Genomic DNA, 27,688 nt, shown 5'->3' with positions numbered 1-27,688 from the left:
GATTTTTGAACACTTCCTGAGTTAAAACATTAGTATTGTTGTTTATAAATGAATATGAACTTGTTTCCTTTGCATTATTTGAGGTTTGAAAGCACTGCATCTTTTTTGTTATTATTTTTGTTATTTTCATTTATAGAGATTCATATTTCTAAACATTATAATTTATCCGTGCATGTTTAAGGTTTTCTTCTTGTTTCCTATGTTTTGTCGTCTTGTGCTGGGTATGTAAACAACCATTTTAAGTGAATGTAAAGATAAAAATATGGAGTTTTTTGTGAAATTCATACACTTTCTATTAGTGGCCCCAGTCATTAATAACTGTTGGTCAAATTAATCAAAATGGTCAGGCTGTTGTGTGCTGCAGCCACTTCAAGCATTAGGTATCCTATGATGATTTAATCTTAATAGTTCAGACAGAGCTTCTGCATAATGTAGTATGAGATTAAGTAATCTTTTAAATAAGATGTCTTGGACAAAAAAATAACTTGGGTCACTATTTTAGGAAGGTGACTTTATGTCCAGAAACTCCTTGGCAGGCCGACTGAGCTGTTGATCAGAATTGTGTTTGGTTCAATATTGGTTGTATAAAAGGGCAAGGCAGGAGTGTTGTCGATATTACTTAAGGCTGCACGTCTTCCTACAACTTAAAATGCAAGACAAATGGAGAACGGAGTGGTAGTGGTTTCAGAATAATTACTGAACACCAATATTAGTTTAAATGTGCATTAGGTGATAGATAAAACGCATAAAATCACAACCTATAAGCGTGATACTTTCCTTTAGTCCCCGCTGGTGTATGATTTGACACACAGTCCACATTTGCGATGCATCTCTGCGCTCACGTTAGGGTCCGTTCATGCCACAGTTATATTAATGATGCCCAGAAACACCCATGCTGCTGCAACGACAACAGCACCAGCGTTGTGCTCTGCGTACGTGAGGTATCCAGCCAGGCCAGCTGCATGACTGATGGTGGTCCCATCGATTGCTCTCAGTCTTTAGGGCTTCCAGCCAAGTTTGGGCCCCTGGCCAAGAGAAGCTTGGCCCGGCTAATCTGTCACCAGGCTGGCCGGAGCAGCCTTCATAAGCTCCATCGACCCACAAAGCTTACACACTCCGGTCTAAAGCCTGTCCTACCCACCCTCACTGTCCATTAGTCTTGGTGCTTTAATCTTCCTCTATCTGTGTGTCTGCGCGTCAGCTAGTCAGGGATTGATTCATTATGGTTGTCCAGGGATTTGAGTTTACGGAGTTCATGTGTAAGTTTTACACTCCCAGTCCTAATTACACAGAGACCAGTAGGTAAAGATGTACAGTGCCTTGTGAAAGCATTCAGCTACGCTGTTTCACATTTTATTATGTTGCAACCTTAAACACTTTTATGTATTTTATTGGGACATTACGTTGGGGGACGTTAGAGGCCAAAGGAAGGAAACTGATACCCAGTTTACAAAACTGCGTACAATGTCAATAGTTAACACTTTGTTGGTAGAGAAAGCATGTCTCTACTGCCTCTGGACACCTAGAGACTGAAGTTTTTTCTTCAGCCACTTGTAGTGAGAGTGGGTGGAGGGCATCTGTGAACATCAATTTTCAAGTCTTGCCTCGGATTCTCCATTGAATTCAGGTTTTGACTCTGACTTGGTCACTATAGCCCATCAACATTTATGTTGTAGCTCCAACTGTATGTTTTATTGTCACTGTCGTCCTGTTTCAAGTCGTTTGAAACTGAAATACAGTAGGTTTGTTTTTGTATTCAACTCCTTCTGTCTTCCCATCAACTCTGACCAGCTTAATTGTCCTTGTTGAGTAAAATCACCCTGAATCCCCTAAATATGACAAGAGACAGGAAAAATGCTACATTTGGCCACATAAAGAAATAGTTTATGACGCCTTCATTTCGAATAATATCTGAAACTGAATAAAACCTATTTTAGCTCAAAATAAATTTGTAATAATTTACATATCTTTAATAATTAAAGCCTGTAGGATGTGTCTCCTAGGAACAGCAACCGTGCACACACATGCTGGAGCTGCAGCGGCGCCTCTGCGCTATTCAACCCAACATCGGTGAATGATCAACAATCTTTGACACCCATGATCTTTTTGATCTTAAAACATTAAAGCTGAAAAGATACTTTTACTTTACTGGCTACACATTTCCTTAAAAGGCTTTATTCTTTCTTGTCATCTGTGAAGAAACCGAAAGGGGAATGTCATGCTTCCTTTAATTTAACTTTTCCAATAAGGTTGACGGATTTTTATCAGTGTACTTAAAGGCAAACTGTTCAAAACGTGATATTTGGCATAGGTGGCTGCATGTTACAGAACTTATGGTGTGTAATTTCAATGTAACAGAAAATATAAACTACAGAGGAGGATAAAAAAAATCTCCCAATTAAAGACAATGGACAAAGATATTCATGCTTCCAAATTATTTGGATTATTGCAAACCTTTGAAGGCTGTTCTTTACATTGTAAGACTTTGTAAAATATTAAGCTGTGGCCTTATTTACTTATACCTAGGTTTCCATTTTTGTTAGAAATAGTCCCATATCGTTTTCTTTTTTAGTTAAGATGTTTCCAGATCTTCTCTTAGGCACTTCTTGTTTAAAATATGTTGTTTACCACACACAGTGACTGAATTAATCCAGCACATTTGTTGAGAAAATGCATAAAACTGTGGTATTTTACATGTGTGCAGCACTGTGCCGGAGGATGGGATAGAGATCTTTTTGAGTCCTGCCGTCACGTACGGCCCGCCAGGCCTTGACCTGTCCTGTCCAGTAGCCATGACTATAGCACACTGTGCAGAAGTCGCTGCTGACAACTGGACCATCAGGTTAAAGAGACAAATCCAGGACAAGTGGGAGGTGAGTGAACTCGTTTTATCTTCAATTCAAAGTAAGCAGATTGAGTTTTTTCCCCCCATAACTTCAACACTGAATGCCAAAGTATGTGCACGAAACTTTTAAAAGGGGAATATTATGTATTTTCCAGGCACATTATGCCATTTTCTTACACACTCAAGTAACTGTTGCGTTCAGTTGTGATAAAAAAATTAGGTAGATATAAAGCATGACATAAAATAAATTTGGTGTCACATTTTGATTCCTTGAAATTAGCTTCTGTCACTTTAAGAAACTTCTCCTCTTTCCAAAACTCCGCCTTCCACCCGTCATCACAACAATGCTCCTCATTATGCCGTTTACAATGGTTCTTAGAAGTGTTGAACTGAAAAATAGTTTACATGCTATGATGTTATCATCTTATAACATTATAGCATGATGTAAATATACATCATATATATATATATATATATATATATATATATATATATATATATATATATATATATATATATATAATTTAATTCAGCTAATAGTTATTTTAAGGCTGGTAGTTATTTTAAGGCTGGTACAATTAAAAATATAGTAATTAAAACTGTATCTCAAACTGTTTAATATCCAAAAGGCTTGATAGATTAAATGGTAGTAACTTTTTACTAAGGAGTCTTTACTAAGTCTCTTTTTTTTTTACTTGAATAAATACATCTGATTTAGTTTTTGTTTACAATTAATTTGTTTTTAATTTCTGAGTAATAAGTGCAAATGAATAATAAATTCTGCAAATGATACAGAGTAAAACAGGAGAATTATTTTGATTTAGGTTTTAATGAAAAAGTATCTCACCTAGCTGCTAGAATATAAAAAAAAATTACATTAACAAACGGAATTAAATATTCGAAACACTTAAAAGGCTAAATTGCACTTCTCTGTCTCAAAGCCATCCGTGAGTAGGCAAAAACCCCAAAAAAAAAAAAATTTGTGAAGTGCACCTTTTAAAGGATGCAGGACCTCCCCTCCCTCGATGCATTAGAGTGTTATTTCCGTGATTGCCGAGTGACTTCCTTCTCACATCTAGCTCTTTTAATAAAATAATAGCTGTAAAAAAGTCCTTCAACTCTGCCCTTTGGAGTAGTAGCCTATCACAAGAGCACTCAGACACCTGCAATCGTTTCCACGCAGTCACCATTCTTCTCCCTGTGTTTTCTCTGCTCTTTTAATGTTTAAGTAACCTCATCGAAAGCCTTTGGAGACCTCATCAGGTCACAGTGACCTCACAGCCAGACTCTCCCTGAACTGTGAGGGGTGGGAGGGGTGAAGGGGTAGGATGGATCTGTGACTTTGCCTACCTGGTCCTTTCACTCGGCGTGACATTTACACAGATGTAATTTGCCACAAGATGTGTTGCACAAAGAGGAAGCTATCAAAATACCCATCGCTGATGGGAGCTATACGCCGACGTAGAACGGGAGGGGGGGAGGTCAGACGCGGACAGGAAGACATAGGTTAAGACAGGGAATATATTTTCCGAATGTAGCACCATGGCCCATCTCTGTCATGGAGAATTAATGAGGCTTTTATCTCTGGAAGGGTGCTCACTCAAATCCTAATCTCTAAATTAGTGATATAATGAAAGATGAAGGTCTCTTTCCCATTCTGTCCTCTCTTTCCTTTGCCCTCACTTTTCTCTTTCACCCCGTCTGCCTCTAAGCTCCATTCCCATTTAAGCTTCTGCTTTTTTATTTTTTTTATTTTTTACACTTGTTTGACTCCATCATTTCTCCCCCAGCCGCCACCGTCGCCTGGTGGGGGGATGGAGCTATATCATAGATATCCGTCATGTGTGGCGCTTCCCTAATGGGGCCCGGGTTGAAGCAGCTGTAGGCCACAAAATCACTCGACTTTTCTTTACTTGGCCATATGCAGAGGGGGCCGCCGGGTCGCAGGTACGTTATGAGGTGATTCAGGGAGAACTTAGCACATGATGAGGAGCAATTGGCCACTGGAAACAACTGCCCCCTGCTAATCCGTTTTGTCAGTGTTACCAGCTCCCCCATCTGTTAAGAGAGATGCATCATTATTCATTTGCAAGTTGTTGTTTTTTTCCGTACAGCTTCTTATCCGAGGTTTTCTGGAAGGTTTCCTAATGAATAACCGGTAAATGACACTAATGATATCGCTCATATTCCACATTTTAATGGTTTAGAGCAAAAAGAAATAAAAAATAAAACCGTACACATTGAGAAAGCACACTGATGCTGATACAATGCCCTACAAGAGGATTTACATTGTACAACAGCAAATTGGAATTTTATGTGACAGACCGGCACAAGTTGTGCCAGACCCGGTCGACTGGAAAGAAATTGTGATATGTGGAATTCGAAAGATTTTGCAAATAAATAAATAAATCCATCCAGCCCACCTGAGTCAATAATTTATAGAGACAACTTTCCCTGCAATTACAAATACAAGTCACTTGGGGTGTGTACCCCTTTTCAGGACTGAACTTTGACTAGGTCATTGTACCATATGAGTATGTGTTGATCTAAACCTTTCCATTGTAGCTCTGTGGCTGTAAGTTTAGCGTCATCGTCCTACTGGAGAGTAAATGTTTGACCCATCCATCCAAACTCCATCCATCTTTCTATCACTTCTGACCAGCTTACATGCCTCTGCTAAAGAGAAGCATCCCCAGATCATACTGCTCTCACCACCATGTTTCACTGAAGGGACAATGTGTTTAGAGTAAGTTGGCCAAAAATTTCAAATTATGTCTCACTTGACCAAACGTTTGTTAAAGAGTTAATAGAGGAGCGGCATTGTGATCACTTCCTGAAGGCAGAGTTTCAGAAAGAGCAAGAGTTTCTTAAAGAGACAGAGGCCCAATTTCAAGGCGATAAATTAGGAAGTTGTTTATTTCAAGTCATCTTTGATATACTCAGCATTTTTATAACAACTGAAGGTAAGATAATTATTTGATTGTGCTATAAAATGGCACTATGTAGCTGGAAAACACTTAGTAAAGTTACAAAATGTGGGTGAAAAAAAGTCAAAGTTAAGTCGTTTGCTTAAGTAGTCAAATGACTTGCAAAAAGATTCACTGTTAAATTTCACTCAATAAAATCCTTGCTTTTGAACAGCATTTCCTTTTGCTCTGCTGCTATATCTAGCACTTATTTTATTTGCCTCTCCCACCAAAGGAAGTGATGTCAGTGGATGAGGAGAGCACGTCCTGCTACTGTCTGCTGGAGGCCCAGAGGTGCCATGTGCTGTTGGAGCAGCCGGGTCGTTACGCGCTGGTGGGGGAGGCGCTGAACCAGGAGGCTGCCAAGCGACTGCGGCTAGCCGTTTTTGGCAGCCCTGACCTCAGCAACTCTCTGGGCTTCACCCTCAGAGTGTACTGTGTGGACGACACTCCCTACGCTTTCCAGGTATGAGGGAAGAAATGTAATATATCAAAGTTGTTTTTTTTTCTTATTCTACACTGATTTTGTAAAATCTATCTGTGAAGAATGGAGAAACTTGTTTTCATATTTTCTGTTTTTTTGCAAAGAAATTTATTATGGTTGAATATATGAAAAGCCCATTGGTATTAGCTCGGAAGCTATCTATAGTGAAGATATTCTTTGTGTGTTGTATTATTTTATCTTTTACTTTATGTTTAGGGTTTCAGGTTAAAACAGAAGTAATTGGCTTACATGTTTCACCATCTAAGTATAAATTAATTAAACTTACACTTCCATATGAATTTGTTCCACAACAATTATCACCTAACATTCTCATTCTGGCCTCAGGCAGCTTCTTCACATGCATCAAACTGCTTCTTACTGTCTCTGTTCTCATAAAACTTGATTGAGTTTATCATAAAGCTGATGTGCTTCATGAAGGCTATTTTTTTTATTGCAGCTACTTTAACAGGACCACAGGGTTGACATTCCTTATTGAGAATATATTGACCCACCTGACATTATTGTCATTCACCTAAATTAAAGACAATTATGCTGTTATTTTTTCTGTGCTAATCTGTGATGTTTGGAGAGAAACTTTAAAAATGTCAGATCATGGCTTTATTTCTCTGCTCCTCATCACTGTACCAGCAAGCCAACAGTTTTTGATATTGAATATGTTAGCCTTTTTTGCTGTGATAGCTTACCTTAAAGCAGTGATGGAGGTGTACATTAACACCAGGATCCTGCAAAGACAGATTTATGTAGGCATGACAACCAAACTACACAGTTGTTTGTTTTTCCTTTTAGTGACCTGGCATATATCTAAAAATGCCTAAAGACATAAAGTGAATTTTGTGAAATTCCTAAGTTATTTCATGTCTATGGAACATGTGTGTAACTTTGATGCATCTTTAAATAGTGACTAAGTTGCATCAGTAGGAAAGGGTTGCATTGTTTTTGCCTTCATGTGAATGTTTTTTTCCATAACTTATTTATTCCCTGATAAAGCGTCAGAGATTTATGCTTAGATAAGCGCTCTTTATTGGTCAGTGAACTAATCAGAAAGCAGATCGCAATATTGTTTATTGTTTTTGGAAGGTTTAAGCCTTCCAAAATGAGTAAATTCTTCGTCAGTGGAGAGTGAGCGTCTGCATAAAGTAATATGATATTAAACATTGAGTCATTACTGAGACATTTAGATAATACTTAACTCATCACACAATTTCAACTCAAAATGCCAAAAAGCTGCTCAACAGTTAGGAAACGGCTCGGGTTGCTATAATCCCTCGCCAACATTTTCCATTAATTTCGGAATCAATCATTTCTTTATGCCAAACACATTTTGACCTGACACCTTTTTAATTAAATAAAAAAAGTATTTTTGTCTAAAACGGCTGCAACTTTCACATTGTTTTTTTTGTCAGCTTTTGTCTCTCATTTCCTTCTATACCCGACATTCTTGATTGAACAAAAGTTATTTAAAATCCAAATCCGACTCGGCGGCAGCCCGGCTTAGCTGGTGATCCGATGGCCTCTGCTGCAGCATTAGACTTGTAGGAAGGTAATGCTGAAGCATTATTTAGCGAAGGCAGCCTATATTGTTACATTACTGGAATGCAAAGGAGATATGCAATAGTGTTTTGCAGGAGGACAAGGAACAGAACTAGACATCATATCTTGCCATGACAAAAATAGCTTGTTGTTTGTAAATGGGATGGCAGTCTTACAAGAAATAAGAAGAACCGAGACATTTTTCATCCTGAGGAAAGAATTCTCTAAATAAAAAGCAGATGCCTTTATTGGCAACGAAGACCAGGTGAGTAGAGAAAAAGAAGACAAAGTGAACGTGTAAAACAGTCCCAGTGCCAAATAAAGCCAACAGAGCTAGCTGAAGGAGAAGGGCCTCGCACCAAGGATTGTTAAATTCACTTACTTTGTCTGAGATTGTCAGACAAAGTGACAATTCTAGTAATCAAACAAAAGGTGCTAAGATTTAAATCTCCTAGATCGCCAGAAGTTATAAAGAAATCTTGACGCAACGTTATTTCAGTGGTTTATACAAATAATAAAGAATTCCCTATATGTTTCAAATTTTAACGTTATGTCTGTGTTAGAGGGAGCTCTAATTTCACCCTGAATTTCACATACCTGTGAAAATCCACGCAGTACTGAATGTTTTCAACAAACTGCTTACTGTGGGTCTTAAAGCACATTAGTTGTAAGACCAAAAGCAATGACTCCCTGAAGATTTCTTGTGCAACATACAAGTTTATCAAATGGTATAAGGCTCCAGCAGTGCTGCGTGTGGAAGCAGCCTGTGCAGCGCTCTGTTGAAGATCCACTTGTTAAGTAACATTGCCACTGGGAGACGCTTGATGTCGAGGAGACAAAGAAGGACTTTTAATTACAAAGACAACAGATGCTCCAGGGTTGCTTCCCTGCCCTTTATTTGCGTAGTTTAATTTGCTGTCTGTTAATTAAATGTGTTTCTGCGACACATTTCATCTGTAAAGCACTTGAACATGTTAAAATGAGGCACAGCTCGACACACGGAGCGGAAGTTCACCGCTGCGTCCTCGAGTGTGGAGCTATGTGGAAACGCGGTTCTCATCCTTCCACCGCACAAAGGACACAAAATGCTGTTTTTTTTTGTTTTTTTGCTTTTCTTTGAAGCTGTTCTTTTCGTTCAGAGAGAAATTTCGCAGCAGCCATTGTACCATCTGAGCCAAACAAACAAAACAAGAGGTTTTTCTGAAACGGTCCCGTTAGTTGCCTCTCACTACCCACTTGTTCTGCATCAGTACTGGCTTCATTTGAGAGACAAAATTGCAAGTACTCAACGAGAAATTGGATGTAGGTGCCAAGAGTCAACTCACTCTACTTCTCCATCAGTGACACGTGGTTATTTGGTCTCTTTGTTTTTTTTTCTGTTTTGCTTCCTTGCTTTTGTTTTCTTTTGTGCTTCATGCAATAATTTCCCCTGTGAGCTTGAAAATCGATAGGCAGCCTGCGCACTTGGCATTGTCCTCTTTTTTTTTTTTCCCCAGAATTATCTGCAAAGTGCACTACACAATTGCACACATTCAGCATCCTTAAAAAGTATATCGACATTAAAAAAAAAAGTGTAGGTTTTTTGTTGTTTTCTCCTTTTTGTGGCAGGTTTCCACCTGAGAAGAATTTTCATTGAAACACCTCACAGTCTCGGTTTATAGAAGTAAAGTGAAGTATGAAACATATATTTTTCAGCTCTTAAATATTTTTTCCATTTTCATTCTGGTTGTTTCCAACAACACATAACACCATAGCAAGTCATTTCAGTGTGTTAATTGCATCGTTTTCTTCTGATGTAGTGTAAGTGAATGGAAGCAGATGAAAGTCCCACTTTTTCTATTCTTGGTTAGTCCGTGTTATGCTTATGAATTTTAATTACCGTACAGTGAGAATGTTGACATCTTGTGAAAACTATAAAGTTGATAACAGTTTTTCACTCCAATTAAAGTCCTCTTATAAAGTTTTCTACAATTTCCTTAAAATGTAATTTAAAGCTGTTACAGAAGCTGCTGCATGTTAAAATCAACAGCCGTTAAATATTCATATGTAGCCAGAATGAATCTGCATCTCAGATGTCGTCTGATGGAAACTGCTCAGAAGTAGAGAAAAGAAAACTACGGCTAATAAGTGAAACCATGAATGAAAGAAACGCGAAGAGAGACTCCATCCATTAGTGTTGCTGATGAAAAAAGTATTTCTTATTTTAGCTCATAATAGACACTGTTTGTGTCTATAAACCAAATAATTAATAATAGAAACACTTTTATTGCATTAAAAATAAAAGAGAAAGTATGCAGATACTAGTTTGGAAGACTTGAACTTCAGGGAAGAATTTCATTTTCTGGACAGCAAATGTTAATGCAGAAACCGGCAGCACAAAAATCAAGATGACCTTGATAGGCAAACTCCATTAGTACCTTCTGGTCCTTCTGATTCAGGACTTTGGGGTAACAGTCATCCCCATTTCCAAATGCACTGATCAGCGTTACTCAGAACTCCTGGATTCCTCGCACCTCCATGATGATAAGTTCCTGGTCTGTTAGCGATGGAGACGTTCCCTCATCTGGTTTCAGCCGTGGCATTATCTCTGTCAGTCCAAACAGTCCCAGGCAAAGACTGAGCCAGGCAGTCGCTCTAGTACTCGAGGGTGAGCAGAAACTTTTAGATGCATCCCCGGGGTCCAACACACTTGAATCAAATGGCTAAATTACCTCCACTGTATTCCTTTTAAATCATTTCAGAGACACAATCTGAAAGTCTCGAGGGCTGGGCTTTGACACCTGGTGTTTCAAGTCGATGACCAGAGAAGATAGAGTCTGGGAGCTTGAAGAATGCATCCCTGAGATTCCCGAGTCACTGACTTGTCTCCTGTGCAGGCAACTTACGGGAAGATTAATGACGACCCTGTTTGTCCACTGCTGGTTGGACCTCATCAATCTTAGGCAACATCCAGTTGGTCGAACTGAGCTGAGTTCAGGTCCAAATCCTGCCGTCATCACTTCATGGTTGCTTGGGTTTGTTAGCTTAGCGATGGCGCTTACCGCCAAGGTGGGATGTGAGCCATTTCTTCTCTTTTTTCTTTTCCTTTTTCTTTTTTTTTTACAGGAGTTAAAAGCGAAAGCGTCAGAAAGCTTTAAAGTATTGTTGATCAACGTTAGGGCAGAGAGGATGCAAACCCACATCTGCACTATGCTGATCCAAACAGAATAACTGCATAATCTCCTGCTGACAGATACTAACTACTGGAGTCATATGTATTTTCTTTCCAGCGTATTATGAATAGATTATAGAAAATAACTTTAGGTACAAATTGATGAATAGGCACTGCTGTAAGCTCCTTTTCATACATAAAAATGCCAGACACCAAAAACCTAAAACTGCAAAGGTATGAAACATTAAATCAACTCAGTGACCATTACCCATATACTTATAGCAGCAAAAAAAAAAACATTGTTATACTGTATGTACTCATGATAGTTAGCCAACATGACTAATACGTTTTAAATGTTGCAAACACCCTGCAGTGTTGTTCGTCTACTTTATCGTTTAACATGGATTATCCTTTGTTTACTGCACTGTAAACATTAGCTGTTAGAATGGCAGATCATGCTCACATAATCAGATCATTGATGGATCTTCATACCTGTTGAGAAACCCCAACATGGTTCACAGAAGGAACAAAATGAGGTATAAATGCTTGAACTGTGCTTTGTTTGAGGTAATTTTTCCTTTTGCTGCGTTTTTTGTCCATTGTTCTCTCGGTGTGGCCTGCTTTGTTCTCTGTCAGATTATTGTGTCCTCTTTTAGTTGTCATCCTGGGAAGCTTGTTTGGTTGTTGTTGTTGTTTTTTTTTTTGCTTGTCTGCCAAGAGAAGAACCTTTGTTTTTCTCTTTTATAGACAAAGTCCTTCCTTTTTTTTTTGTCCACCTGCCTCTAAGCTGGCATTTGGATAATTTTTCATGCAGTAGACCTTTTTTCACTGCAGCTATTTTGCTAGAAACAGAGGGCAAGCACCAACAATTTACTGAGGGCTGCTTTCCACTTAAAGGAAAAGACTCCAATTGTAAAATGCATGCAGTTTCTAAGCATTTCTATCTTTAATTCTTAGATATTAAGTGAAATATTGTGCTCTTTATTACTTATTTTATGCATATGTGTGAAATCATGTAGGCCATGTAGACATTTTGACTTTTTTAATATTTGATGTCTTTTTAATATAGCAAGACCATCAAAACTACATTTTCAAATACAAATTGATTTGAATCACTTTTCCACACTCTTTTTTTCCTCCATGGTGTTTTACACTCTTTTGTTTTCCAGCCAGTCATCAAAAATTCAAGCAAACATCGCTTGTTTTAATCATGTTTCTCTTTTATTATTTGACAACTTCTTTTAAAATTTTGATCTGATTTTCAGCACATAGCCATATTAATTGTGTTCTGCAATAAGGTTATCTAACATTCATCTGTTCTGCTCAGAGTTTTATTTTTATATGAGAAATCTTTTCATCTTTTTTGTCTGTGGAAAATATCAGGAGGGAGCTGCATCACAGTCAAGAGAGGATTTCTCCACTTTGACCAAATCTAGACTTTGAACTTAAGGACGGGTGCATTACTGTCGAAAATGAAAACTGGAAAAAAAACGTGGGTGAAAATCTGAGAAGCTGAAGGAAGCCTTTGTGTTTTAGATGAACCGTAGATTGCCTTGGAAATATTCAACAAAGTTTGTTGTTAATCCTTCTTCTGTCGACATTAGAAAACAGAAAAAACATCTACATATAAACCTGTACAGTTTGTTCACGTCTTTACCGTGTGAACACACTGTAACACTGTCTCTTTTACTTTGCACTGTAAAGTTCCCTGAAAAATTTTTCTGAAAATTTTTCCTGTAAAACTTTTCTGGATTTTTTTTTTTCAATGAAAAAATAAACAAATATATTTTTGTTGTTTATCTTCTGATTTTTCAGAATACCTGGATCTCAGTCTGATTAAATGGAGGGTATCCATTCATCTCAAGTGTCATGTTCTCCCACAAATTTAAAATTTTGTCTAAATAGGTGTTTACTTTGACTGGGCCACTTTAACACACAGATTTTATTTGACGTAGACCATTCTGTTGAGCAAACTGACTGTAAGTTTGAGGTGATTAGCTTGTTGGAAGGTTCTCAAGTCTTTTGCAACTATAGCGGGTTTTCTTCCCTGTCCTTGATAAAGGAAAGCATCCACACAGTATGCTGCTGTCACCTCCATTTTTATGAAACGTACGATGAGTTCCAGTTGTCCTTCTCACTTCGTGTTTTCAGATCGGCCAAAAAAACATTTTATTTTCTTAGCAGTACTGCCCCTTTAATTGTTGCAGCTGTGATGGTAAAAAATGTAGCAAAAGAAATGATTTTGTAAGGCAACTGTCTTCCTTTCCTTCTGTGCCAAAGACAAAAACAAAAAGCCTGTTCAATTGTCTCGTTCCCTATCAGGAGGTGGTGGTGGGGGAGCGCAGCAGGGGCGGACGGCTCCTCGAAGAACCCAAAATTCTGCTGTTCAAGGGGAACACATTCAGCCTCCAGGTGTCCATCCAGGACGTCCCGCGGTTACTCTGGAGCATCAAGCCTTTCACCACCTGCCAGGTTGGACTGTTTCCATCCTTTACTGTTGCGTAAAGCGGCGAGGAGTGTTCACAACGGGTTTATCGGTGTTAATGTCGAAACCGCACGCAGCTGCATGGCAGCCATGTGCATGAAAAGAAGGCGTCCGCCCTGGTTTTCATCGGCAGCCTCACTCTTCCATCACACACGCCATTTGCTTGCTTGGTCACATCAAAGCTAAAGGGCAGCAGCAAGGGCACAGTAGGAGGCTAGCTATCTCACCCACACACACACCATTACAAACTTAATTATGACTAGTAGGCAGGAAAACACACACGCACACACACACACAGATATATCATAGTTATCTTCCTAGGGGTCTTCGTGCTGCATGTTCTGTTCTGCCCTGTGATGTTTATCCCACCAGCGACATCTTATTAGCAGAATTAGCCCAACGTAGCACCTCCAGAATACCAACGAGGAAAGCTGAAAACTCGACCAGGAAGACGGCTTCAGGCTCTGATTCAGACATGACTGCCACCTAAAGCAGGCAGTTATAAGTGGCTGTCCTTTTCTGATGGGTCTGAAGAGTGGATGATTCATCTGTACAACTGAGTTTTGACCCGTTCCGACTGCAGCAGCGTCTGAGTCACACAGCAGCGAGCGGCGGCAGCTGGAACAGTGAGCCTCAGACTGTATATGCTCAGCAGATGTAGCTCTGCTTTCTAAAGCTTTGCTACATCCGAGGTGGAAATGCAGAGCAAACTGTGAGCGTTAAGGGATCTCTCGCCCTAATTCTATAATCACAACATTGATCCCCATCTAAAGATCGGCATTAAGATACAAGCTTAGCAGCAGGACTGTGGAGGAGAGGAGAAGAATAAGACAATAAATCCTCAAACTAATGCAGTTCAGTGATATATATATATATATATATATATATATATATATATATATATATATATATATAGTTGAGGTTAAAGCTCAAAATGAAATTGTTCTGATATCGTGGACTTTGCTTAACATTTTTTCTTTCTTTTAACCAAGTGGTATCATCTATAACAAACGTTCTGCAAACAGTTCAACGATCAGTATTACTCCTTATTTTTACAAATTGGTAAGCTTTTTCCTGCATAAACAGTAGTGGGATGTAGTAGCCTCCAAGAAAGAAATAAAATGCTGCCTTTTTAAGATGATAAATGTGTTTTATTCTATTAAAATGTATTTCCACGTAAGAACACCACTGTATAAAGTAAAAGATCACGCTTAGCACTTACCCCCAGCACCGCGGTGAACTAAATTAATGTATTATTGCAGTTGCCGTAATCTTACACTGTAATTTATTTATTTATTTATTTTTGTTAAATGGAACCTGCAATTTGTTTAGTAGGAATATAATAACTTGTTTTCTACAAAGTTGCAGGTACTACAATCATTCAGATAAAGATTTGCTTGTGTTTGTACTTTTTATAATCGATCAGTGTGTTTGGAAATGTTTTATTGGGGATCCCTGAGCATCCTGTGTTCCTGCAGCATAAATATTACGTGGCGCAGAGAGATGGATATTTCTGAACCCATCCTCAGACTGAGAAACATGACAGAACAAGCCACTCGAGTCATCATGCGTGTTTATCTTCACAAGTCGGGAAATGGCAACAAGCAAATAGGTTCTTACCTTAACGTCCACGTATGTACATTCAGAACAAGAGGGGAAAAGTGGAATAGTGACAAAGCGTGCTCTTCACTTACATTTGTTTCTGAAAAATACTGAATTATGTTTCTCCTTTAGGTCTGACTTGTTTATTTTCAGTTATGACCAATTCCATGTTAATGCTAAGAAGAATCTAATATAAAAGAGAGGAACAAAGAGCTGTAGGGTCACTGATAGAGGCAGCAATGTTGAATCTACCATATTATCCCAATTTTCAGTTTCATTTGATTAAAAAAAAAAGTTCTTCAAGGTACACACTGTTGGTTGTTGCTTTTGTAAACAGAACACATTTACAGTAATAAGGGGAACACTCACTGATTCGGAACGTTAATTGGTGGATCCTGACTTATAGATAGACTGAGTATAAATCAAATGCTTATTACTGGTTCTAGCATTATGCTAGCAACATCTTTGTTTTTTTAGATTTAGCAGCACATCCACCACATAACACCTGACATTTCTCAAATTATTGCATTTTCTCTCGTTACAAGATACTTTATAACTCCCGGCGAAGCTTCTTGATTCGTTAACGTCATCGATCGGCTAACAAGGCCACTCGCTCACTCGTAATTAAGCATGCAGAGCAGCAGATGGGCAGAGTGAGATTCAGAAACAATCAGCCGACCCATGTCAAATTCAACAAGTCTTCCTAATCCCGTCATCCCGTCCCGCCCTCCGTCTCTCTCGGCTCCGCAGGAGTTCTCCTTTTCTCAGGTGTGGGCCAGTAACCGGTGTCCCCTGCAGTGTGCCTTCTCTCTGGAGCGCTACAGCCTCTCCTCGTCTCAGCTGTCCTGCAAGATCAGCGTGCGGCAGGTCACAGGAGAGGAGCAGATACTCCAGATCTACACGTCTGTCGTGGAGGTGAGCCGCACTCATGCAGCGCTGCGAACACACATCTGAAAGACTTACTGATTGATTTTTTACATTTTTTTTGTCGCTTACATGTTTCAGTTCATCAAGCTAATTTTAATATCAAGCAGAGGTGTGGAGAGTAAATGCAGTTTTCTAAGCCAGCGTGGTTCAGTGGGAGAAAGTAATCACCCACTGAACACACAAACACACTGCAGAACGTTGTTTAGCATGAACAGCCTGTTTCAGGTGATAGCACAGATCCTCAGTTGTATTTAAAGCTGCAGTATAACTGAAGTAGCTTTAATAGAAATACATGTTTAATTATATGTTTTTTTACATATTTGTTAAAACTCTCACTCTGTCATGACAGGATAGAATAAAACAGATAATCTGTGGAAAAGTCGAGCTCCACTGCCTTCTCCCAGTAATAACTAACTAACTGACTTAGAAATATGTGGTTGATCACAGATAATTCAGGATTTATCAAGTGGGGCAACAAATTTACATAAACCCAGATTAGCATCTTTTGAATGCTAAAATTATCTTTGGCTACATTCACACAGCAGGGTTTGATGCTCAATTCAGATTTTATTTCTGAAATATTTTTTTATTTTTTTTTTGCCTGGCCATTCTTGCTACTATGTAGATCAAACTTATGTGTGAAGTGGTTGACGACCACAAAGCAACCCTCATGCGCAGAAAACATCACACTGCAGGTTACGGAAATAACAAAGGATGAAATTTTAAAGTTTGTTCAGCAATGAAAACTGACAGAACTGTTACAAAATCAGGACAACCCGAAGGAAGCTAATAAAAAGAAAGCACAAATAGCGGTGGTCTTTTGTGGAGCGCCGACTGCAGCTTCTGCAGGGAAGTTTGGATGCAGTCAGAGCAAAGAGCAGTGGGATTGTGATCTGATGCGCTTCAGTGACACAGACGTTTCTCGTAAGTTCATAATCATAATTTTCAGCCATTGTTTACATCCACATTTACCTCGTCTGGTTTCTTCTTGTGCAAAATAATGATGCGTGTCTCACATCGGTGAGATAAAAGCCAAATAAAATGAGACTTAACTGTTGAGACTGCAGATGCTTTGGAAAATGTTGGATAAGTGGCCAAATTAATACCATATATGGAAGTGGCACAGATTGAATTTTGGGGGAAACGAAAACATTGGAATTGGGATGTTCAGAACGGAGTGGGAAAGGTGCGTGTATGCAAAAGAATAGGCAAAGAAAGCGGATTTGAGTCGCAATCGCCAGCTGTGTGAACGAAGATTTTAGTCTGACATCAAAATTTGGTTGATGATCTTAGCATTCAATTGAACATTCAGACCTGTAACAGGGTAAATACCAAACGGTATACATCGATTGTGATGTGATTGATCTGATTCAAGAGCTCGCTGAATGAGCTTTTCTGCATTGTCTCGGTGACTCTTTGTCCTCCGTCTTCTCTCTTTCCTCCTCTGCCGCTTCCAGAACGACAAAGGAGCGGTTCCCTTTTTCACGCAGTCCGACTGCACCATCACCTCTCAGACAGGGTCAAAGGCCTTCAAAATCCCCCCGTCCATCCGGCAGCGGATCAGCGCCACCTTTGACACGGCCAACGCCAACGGGAAGGACTGGCAGCTGCTGGCTCAGAAGCTTCACATAGACAGGTCTGAACGAAAGCCTTCACGTTCCACGCCGACTCCACTGGCTCGTCTTCCAATGAAGCTTCTGTTTTGAAGCGCAGCGTAACTCATGCCTCCTTCATCGGTGCAAACACAGCTCTCCTTCTGAATCGCGTGTTTAGGCAGGAATTAAGCCAGTGTCAGACTTCATCTTTCATCGCCTACCAGCCTTCACTTGCGCACCACTCTGCAGATTTCATTATAGATCTAAAACATGCACGTAGAAGGTGAAAAGGCAGGGGGGCGGGGGCAGGTAGCAGGGCGCTGAGGTCGACTTTAGCACAGTTTAACATACAGTAGCTGCTAAGCGGATGTGGTGCCTCGCAGAAATCTGAGGAAAGGTCTCTGACTGCTGACAGCCCAGCACTCTGGCGATAAAACGTGTTCGTGTTAGTGCTTCTCATTAGCAGCAGCAGCAGCAGCAGATACGCCTGCTTCGTCTTCCCCCGCCCCTGCTGAACACTCAGGAGCTCGTGTCAGGTCAGTGTTTGTGTGGGCGTGGGAGGATTTTATTTATTTGGAGAAGCGCTGATCTCTGCTTGTGCTTCAGAGGAGAAGTCAATAATCAAGTGCTTATTGCCATGACCGCTCTCAGATCTTTGCAGTTGGCTCGCGACTGCCTTTGTTTCTCTTCGGCTAGAGGAACGCGAGACGAGGGGGAAAAAAACAAAAAGTTAACTGGGGAAACTATGCGCCAACTGCACAATTAGGGGAGCTTTGCCTAAACGGGTCTGAAAACAAACATCTGTAGCTGAGAAATGGGAACGGATTTCAGAGTTTGTTTGCTTTTTTTTTGTACGACATAGTCAAACACGCCGAGAAGCATGTCATAAGAATGTCTCTACCTACTTAAGCTGATTTCTGTAATTATTTCTGTGAGTGTGTGGGAACATAATGATATAAGGAGATGAGGAAGTGGAAAAGAGAGCAAAATAGGAGACAGGCAGCAGGATGAAATGTCACTGCGATGAAACGGTGCCCTCTGTTGGAGAGATTTTGTAAGAGTAATGAAGGTAAAGAACAAATGTGAGTCTGTTTAAGTAGCTTCTGCTGGATGAGGGAACGGAAACTAATAAAAAGGTCCTTCACATTTTAAAACATGTTATGTGCTTATCTTAAATCTGAACTTTTCATGTTTATAAGTTTCATAAAGTACTAACATAGACAAAATTAAATTTCTATAAAACTTTGAAACTTGTGCTATTTTCCTTCCATGTCACTGTTGTGCAGTTAAGTGTTATTTTGTCCCATAAAACCCCAACGAAATACATCCAAAACCTTTTATTTGTAAAAGTGTGTATGTGTGTCAAAGTGTGTGAATACTGTTTGAAGGTGCTGCAGCATAAAGGCTGATTTATTACTTATATTTCAGAGGGAAAACACTTGTTGACGTGCAGCAATCATGTGTTAGATGAAACTATCGTGTTAATATGAAGAGAAAACGTCAAGCAGCTGCACACTCTGCATTCCTTTAAATAAAATGGATTCCACAATACCTCTGAGACTTGTTCCGTTTTAGAGTTTTGACTGGCTTGTGATGCATATATTACAAAGCGATATGGAGATGAGACAAGAAATATATAAAACTGAAACTGAAAGGCCACCACCTTGTCAAAAAAGGCGAACCACATCGTCAGTAAAAATGTCTCCAGTACGGACAAATCCTCTGTGGGGAACAAAATTTAAAGATAAGGAGGATCAGCACTCTACAAATCATCTCAGATATAAGTTCTTATAAAGCCAATCAATTAGATGTGAAACTAAACGAGAGACGGAAACGTGTAGACATTTTGTTGACCTTTATTTGAAGGGCTGTGCATAAGACTGACATGAACACGACATAACATCTGTTATATGAACATGAAGGAGTCTATTAATGTTGACGACTGAGATCTTGAAGTGTCATTCGGTAAATAATGACACCTTTAACGCAAAGTTGCTTTAAAAGTTTCATTAAAAGTCAATTAAAAGTGTCACCTTTGCATTTTTCAGTAAAAAAAACGACACTTTAATGCAAAGTTGTCACTTTTAATTCACTTTCAATGCAACTTTTAAAGCAACTTTGCATTAAAGGTGTCATTATTTACCCAATGGCACTTCATGACAACAGTCGTAATCATTCATAAAGACTCCTTCATGTTCATAACAAATGTTATGTTGTATTTATGACAGCGTCATGTCAGTCTTATGCACATCCCGTCAAAGTGTTAGTGTTGCCAAGGTTTCCTTACATTTGGTTTTAGATGTAAAACGTTGAACTTTGAGCAATTAGTTGTCTGCGTTTGACTGTCGTCACAGTAAATTGGTGTCAAACTGAACACTGAGATGTGAATGCATCACACCTGCATCAGTCGATTTGATTCATCAATCATTTCTGATTGTCTTTTTATGTTTGTAACTGAGAATTCTAAAATAAGGCACAAAAACAGCGTTTTGCTAAAATCTTTAAGCCTTTTGAAAGTTTTCACGTTTTTGTCGCATTACAACCACGAGCTTCAACAGATTTTCTAATCCTGACTACGAATTACCGGATGACCAGATTACCGTCGGCCTCTTGGCTGCTTGTGATTAATTATATAATTTTTTTGTGAAACTTCTATTTTAACTCAAATCAGTTCATACATACAATAAATATTCACTAACATATCCTTCAGATGCACCTACAAGAAAAAAAACATGATTTCTGTCAATTTATAGTAAAAAATCCCACATATCACCTCATTTATTTGACTGTTAATCTCTTTCTTGTTATAATCACATAATTTCCTTGATTTATTTTTTAAAATGCATCCATTTTTCCGACCCATAGGAACCTGGGCTACTTTGCATGCCAGGAGAGCCCGTCGTCGGTGATTCTGAGCCTGTGGGAAGCGCAGCACCAGGACCCCGGGGACCTGGACTCTCTGGCCAGCGCCCTTGAAGAAATCGGAAAGGTCCAGTCCCCCCGGGAGGCCGGCGCTCTCAGCTGCAGCAAAGACTCTGAGCTGACGAGACTCGGGTAGGGAAAAGGGTTTCTGGCGCAGTCCGAGTCCCGACAGACCTTTACTGCATGAACGCTGACGATCGGGTGTGCCGACATACCCGCCGAGAGGAGGAGACTGTTACTAAAGGAACACCTTTGCTAAACCAAATGGTCCACACAAGACACGACGAAGTCAAGGACAGATCGAGCGTTTGTGTTACGAGAGGTACCGATGCGTTTTGGGGAAAGGTCGTCAGCGAGGTGAACCACCTTTCAATTGAGAAACGCCCACAAAAAAAAAAAGCTCCGAAGTTCAATCCAGCCGCTCGTAGTTTCTGATTTAAGACATACGTGTGAAGCGTTTCCTTCTACCGGGACGGAGTCGGTTTCCAACGCACCCTTTCCAGAACCAGACGTAATCAAATAATCCAAGTGGCCAGAACAACAAAAAAATATATCCTTACAGTATTTTCTCATTCATTTTATAGATTTCTAATGAAACTTATTTTATTCAGTGTAAATTCAGTGTCTCTGCAGTTTTGATTTAAACAGGAAGAAAGATATAAAGTTTTTTTTTTTCCCTCTCCATTCCATAAAGTCAGAGACACTGACGGTGATTAGTATCTAAAAGGACACGCGTCCATTTGCTGAGGCGATAATGGACGGATGAATCACGCTGATAGCTGTAATTTTAAGAATGAGCCACAAGCATACAGGAGCATTTTCCAACCTGCGGCAGATAGAGAAAAATATCAAAGCAGAGGCTGCAGAGGAGGAACGAGTTGATCTGTGCCTCATCTGGAAAAGCAGCCAGAGGTGAACCACTTACCCCCCAAAAACCCACTGCACACCCATGTGCACGCACACACACCCACACACCAGCCCAACCCTCTCTGTGAGTTCAAGTAATCAGCGTCTGGTTAATTTGGAGGAAATTTAACGTGTGACATGTGACTCCATCCCACGCAGCCTTCATGTTTCTGCCACTGGTGAAGTGGGGTGTATTTCCAAGATCCCCAGGGCTTTTTCTTCTTCTTCTTCTTCTTCTCCTCCTGCTATAGGTTGAGTTCAAATTAGTATTTTTGATGTGTGGTCAGAGCGGAGTCTCCTGCAGCCAGAGTTTGTCAATTACCACTGCATCATCGTCAACCTCACCAGCAGCAATCTTCTGTTGACTTGGCTTTAAAAAAATAATAATAAGTCCCCGCAATCAGAGGCTCCTTAGATTAATAATAAAGTGAGTTTGTGTTCAACTCGGTGTTGGGACTCGCTTTCCATCTGCTTAACTCATTTACCTCTTGAAGACCAGGCGGCCCACATTACGGCGCGATGAAGGAATCTGGTGTTCAAATAAAAGATGAAACAGACCCTGACATCCCCCCATTTAATGATTTTATATGGAATTGGGTTTTAGATTTGTGAAAAAACTAAATACAGAACTTATTGGTGCTGTGACAGACTGGTGACCTGTCCAGGGTGACCCCGCCCCTCGCCTGGAACGTTAGCTGGAGATGGGCACCAGCAACCCTCCCGACCCCACTGAGGGACAAGGGTGTCAAGAAAATGGATGGATGGATTGGAGCTGTGGAAGAAGCCTTAAAATAAATGCAACTTTTATTTCAGTGCCATAATCTTATGTTGAGAATGTGATCTGAGTGCATTTACTATGGAGAAATAATAGTTTATCTTTCCCTTTCACAAAACAAACAAGTTATAGACAGCTACGATGCCAGTTCTTGTTTCATAATTATCATATAATTATTATCCTTTAGAATGACCGAATGTTCAGTCAGTTTCTACCCAGAATCCACCTGGTTCACCCAAAGCATTACAGATCCTCCACCGTGCCCCATGTTGATGATTATATAAAGCAGAAAAGCTCGCCACACTTTAGTAAGCACATGTTTATGTTTGTGATGGTAGGACAGAAATGTTTTTCTATTTAATGTGTCCAGTAGTTGCTACGGAGATCCCAGGAGATTAGTCTGTGCTGCAGTTCTCGTAACAAAAAGCTTTGGAGGGTTTTGTTTTTGTTTTTCTTCATTACTGTGTGTGGAAACTAGATAATTATCCTACATAAAAGCCAGTGGCAAAAAAACACAGCCTTTGTGGTTCATGGTGTTTATACTTGGAGGCAGCATGAAGTCATGAATTACTTATTAAAAGTTCCCAGGGACAGTGGTCAGCTTAAACTGTATATTATAACATAAAATAAGCAGAACATTTTTTAGATATTTCATAGCAAATGTTAGGAATATCAGCGATTATGGCACTGGGGATTTCTCTTTACATGCATTTTTTTTGTTACTTTAATAAATAAATGGCTGAATTTTTCTAAATTTAATTTAAGATTTTGCCACTGCTATGAAAGGTGTATTTGCTTTCAGGCTTTTTTTTTTTTTACCCATCTTCACCAGAAATGACACAATGGGTTCTGGAGAGTCAGTAATTGTGGAGAAAATTGTCCTCACTAAAGTTGACTTGAATAACTAGACAAGTGGAAAAGCGGTTTTTAAAAACTCTTAAATCCCTCAACGAGGTCAATCCTTTTCCACTCGCAGCTTTTGAGAAAGAGCTAAAACTCTCAGGTAGCTACTAGCTTACTCACTTGTTTATCTTGGGATTTGTTCTGGTGATAAGGTTGGAAACCTGGAAACCAGCAACCAATAATCTGACTGATCTCAAAAGACTAAAGAAAGACTCTTCAGAGGATTTCCTGAGAGCTCTCCTTGCGTTTGAATGTGGGGTTGCGAACAGGACGAATTCCTGGTCTGAATTTGTCACGGTTTGCAGTCACAGAGGTAAAGGAAGAATGCAGATTGATGTGGTTCTTCTGGCTCGGCGGCAGGAACTTCTTGCTGATTTGTGCATTTATGGAAATAACTTGAGATATTCAACCACACGAGTGTGCATTTCATTCAGCAACTGCTGAGACGGGGGTTCAGTCAGGACTGCGTGATGGAAACGGTGCGGGCCTGCAGTCTAATGCACTCTGTACAACACCACAGAAAAACGAGCTCATGGCTTTAGTTTTCATAATCTCCTCTATATATCACTATAAATATATAAAGATTTCACCTGGAATTCAGCTCATCTGTTGAAACATGTAGAGTGTATCTCTAATTGGACTCAAGTGGATCTTAAAGCTCAACAGTTTTATTTTCTGCTGAAGTTTATGACGTACAGTGCCTTGAAAAGAATTTATAACCCATAACCTTTTTTTTAATTCTAATGTTAGGTTACAACCAATACTTTCATGCTGGTTTATTGATATTTTAGTGCATAACTAAATATAAAATCCCAAGAAAATACCTTGAGGTTAGAGGTTAGTGCTTAAGAAAATGTTTTCAATGTTTTTACAGTCTGGATTGCTCCATTATACATAGATATATTTTAATAGATTAAAAGTATTCCAAACCAAACAGTATCTCCCCATGTGGAGAAGTCATTTTCGTTCCTTTATGTTCGTACTTTACTGTTTTTCTATGTTCTATGTATTTCACCTAGCTGCTCTAAGTGTGTCCTGATTTTTGTGGCATAGGAAGCTCTTGCCCTCAAACGGCCAGTGAAAAGAATCTTAATTTCTTTCCTCATCTGAAAAAAAAAGGTCTAAAAATAGAGGGAAAAAATATCCTAATCAGACAAACATAAGTCTGAATTCAAATTCACTATTTGATTGATGAGCTGCTTTTGGGCTCTTAGTGAAAATCGAGTTCCATTTAAAGGGACAGTGCTACGTAATAATGATTTTTTTTTAGCTTTACGTCATGTTGTAATGTTATTTCTTCATCAAAAAAATTCCTGGAGTGTTGCCTTGACTCTTTTATGCATGGTTGAGAAATTATTTAATCTCCCATGGCAACCATTGAGCTATGAAAAAAGCTTGATTGGATCTAGCTCCGCCTTGAAGGACGAAGCTCCTCCTCTGGGCTGCAGCTTCTGAGCCTCTGCCTCACAGAGCAGACTCAGCTCCTTCAGACTAGCAAGCAGCAATTAGCAAACACCTGGTGGAACTCAGTGAAACACTGGTAAAAATGTTGCTAAAGGGTTAATATAGGAGTGATGTTGTGTTGACTTCCTGTTTCAAAAAGAGTAGGAGTTTATTAAAGAGACAGAGACCCAATTTTAAAGTATTAAACTACAAACTTGAATTTCCTTTGTCATATTTGATACTTAAAGTGTTTTTATAACAACTGAAGGTAACATAGTTACTTGGTTCTGCTGTAAAATTGTAGTATGTGCCTGGAATAATGCATAATACTGGCTTTTAAAAAACATTAGAAGAGAGAACAAAACAGCAATCAATTTAATGTTCATAACTCTGTTACAGTAGGAGCAGCTATATTCCAGGAAGATTTAGCAAAAACTATTGACTTATTACCACCTGTAGGTGAACGAGTCCCAAGGTTGACCTTTAGCAAAGGTTTGCTTTGGCAAATCCCACAAATGCTATTAACATGGTTTCTTACAGCAAGAATCTGAATTCCTTTACATCTTTAGTTTCCTGATATTTTGCCCCAGACATTCCAATAATTTGCTGTCTTTTTTTTTTTTTTTTTCACAAATTTCTGCTGAGGCACAGAATATGTCCTGAAACTCCTGCCAAACCATTTCTGGCAACTTTACATCATTGTGCAAACCATCATACTTATTTACGCTTCTGGATCAAGCTGAGCTCTAGAAACGGCTTTCAAGAAATTAGATTAGATTGGAGCTCCGTACAAATATTTCTTTGGGGCAGCTACTTAGTGAGTAAAGACAAAACAAATCCCGGCCAAAAGAGAGAGAGGGCATCGAAACCAGAGGAGACTTTAAAACTGATTAATAAATCCGTGAAAAGCCCGCCCCAAATTTTTCCTTGCTTTCCTTGAAGTGAGCAGTGAAGCAGCTGCTTTGGCAGCGGTCCTCCGCTACATTAGAGGAAAACATCAACAGCTAATGAAGACCGGAACAGAAATGAGAACAATATCTGAAAGAAGGGATTGTTTTTCTTTTCTTTTTTTCTCCCTGAAGATCGAGGATGAAAAAAAAAAAAACTAAAGTAGGCAGCTGAGCTACCAAACCGCTGGTTTCATTTAGAGACGGCACTGCGAGATGGGGATGGAAATATTGACCAGTGAGGAAGGGGGGGTGCCTTCGAGTTACACCAATACCGACTGAACACCTGCGTTAAAAAAAAAAAAGATCAATTTTACCGCATTAAAGTGGAAAGCATTAGTCCGGTTCTTGTCATTTTCTGGGCAGACGGATCAGGACGACTCTACATTCCTCGGCTTATGTGACGACTTCTAATCAGGGAAGGAGCCTGGCCTTGCTATGCAGATCTATGACAAAACAGCAACAACCTTCTGACTCATTCCACAGCTCAAACATCCTGTGGACACACACCGCTGGAGGTAATAATTACTTTGGCCGTTTGGGTTTTATTTTAAAGCCTTTGTGACTTTTGGCTTAAAGCTCGGACAATATACTCCGCTGCCAAACCCCACAATGAAAACATGTTCCTGTTCCCAATTTAAATCTTTGTTTTGTTGATTATGGGTTTTTTAACAATCCCCTTTTTCTGCCTCCATCTGTATAAAGAATATGAAAGGAAACTTCTAGCTTTATAGTTACCTGTGTACGAATCGTGCCTCTTCTTTGTGTGGGTTTAGAGTAACCAGAAAGGCCTGACCAGAATGTTTGTTTGTTTTTTTTGTTGTTTTTTTGGTTTCTTACTACTCCATATCACCTAGGATGTTATATGCAAAGCTGCGTTGCGTATTGCCATGCACAGTGTTCACCTTATAGCTGGTGCAGAGGTGTTTCCTGACAGAAAAAAAAAACAAACCTAGAAGCATTTAAACCTGTTATCTCCGATGCCAGGAACTTACGGCGACCGCCGACAAAGCGGCCATCTTGTCGCTGTCCGCCTGAAACTCAAAGAGTCGGAGTGTGTATCTGTGCGCGCGCACGGAGGAAAGGTCGTGTGTGTAAATTTGAGGAGATGTGTTTCCGTGTCTTTCGAGAATCCAGCCTATCTTGGTACCGCTACTATTTCAGCTTCAGAGTGTGAAACGGTGTGTTTTATTGTTTTGGGTTTTTTTTTCACAGCCTGCCGATGGTGAGATCCGCGTCGCTTTTTCAGGAAGGGAACATAGAAAATGGCTTAAAGACGGTTAACGTCGGCAAAGGTGTCGCCGGAAGAGAGATATTTTGTTGTTTCTACTACTGCCTTTTAAATATGTTTAATATATGAGATGAAAAATGAATCTTTACTATTTATGATTTGAAGTGTTAAACTGATACTTAATTGCAGTTGTGTGTGTTTGATTTGAAACATTTTAATACAGATCCTGTGCTGAACGTTTGAGTTAAGTGCCATATGAATGTCAACGTCGGGAAAAGAGTGATAGCCATACTGCTAATCAGTGGTGACGTTTTCTCTCTTTTGCTTTTGTTGTTTTTACTTTTGTTCCTTTTGGAAACGTTTCATTTTGATGCTGTATATATTGTATTGTGTTGAAATAAATATGCAGTGAAAGTGCGTTTTTTTTCCCCTTCGTTGATTACCTCAGATCCTCTTGACAGCGTCACTGCTAGCGATGCACACCTTCCTCAGCGTTCCCATGGTAAATAAGTTGGAAATATTCCGAACGGGCTTTTTTCCCCCGATTGGAATTCATGAGAATTAACTGAAAAACAGGGATAATTTGCACAGAATCTGTCAAATCTAAGTATAATCTCAATATTTCTGTTAAATCATACATAGAAATGGATGAAGATTAGGGCCACTAAAAGAAGAAAAATAGGTTTTGACTTATTGCTCAGGATTCTGACTTTAATCTCAAAATTTTGACTCAGTCGGGATTCTGTTTAATTCTGTTTAATCTCAAAATTGACATAAGTAAACATTCCTATGTGTATATTAACTATGTTGTTGGCACAATAATCACAACTCTTTCTTCCTTGTTATAGAATCTGTAAACTTGCACTTTATCCACACTGAAAGCCTTTCCCAAATATATTTGGTTGATTTAAATTTTAAGACTAGATTTTGATTTGTTTATTTATTTTTTAGTGGC

The 27,688-nt window shown here is 39.3% G+C and overlaps 1 protein-coding gene across 2 annotated transcripts in view; it reads left to right on the top strand.

Moving 5' to 3' along the window:
- LOC103473501 (netrin receptor UNC5D-like) overlaps positions 1 to 27,151 on the top strand; it is a 230,104-nt gene extending 202,953 nt beyond the window's left edge. For both annotated transcript variants that reach the window (XM_081614107.1, XM_081614106.1), the window contains exons 13-18: positions 2,705 to 2,873; positions 6,047 to 6,277; positions 13,320 to 13,469; positions 15,835 to 15,999; positions 17,469 to 17,647; positions 20,472 to 27,151. In XM_081614107.1, coding sequence (XP_081470233.1) covers positions 2,705 to 2,873; positions 6,047 to 6,277; positions 13,320 to 13,469; positions 15,835 to 15,999; positions 17,469 to 17,647; positions 20,472 to 20,664 — 1,087 coding nt within the window. In that variant the 3' untranslated portion in view covers positions 20,665 to 27,151. The remainder of the gene's footprint in view (positions 1 to 2,704; positions 2,874 to 6,046; positions 6,278 to 13,319; positions 13,470 to 15,834; positions 16,000 to 17,468; positions 17,648 to 20,471) is intronic.
- The last annotated feature ends 537 nt before the right edge of the window (positions 27,152 to 27,688 follow it).

This window comes from Poecilia reticulata, chromosome 12 (assembly GCF_904066995.2).
Source record: "Poecilia reticulata chromosome 12, P_reticulata-male-v2, whole genome shotgun sequence".
In the NCBI taxonomy this organism is placed as follows: Eukaryota; Metazoa; Chordata; class Actinopteri; order Cyprinodontiformes; family Poeciliidae; genus Poecilia; species Poecilia reticulata.
Note: the sequence above shows the minus strand (reverse complement) of the source record. Positions and strands in the feature narration are given on the sequence as shown.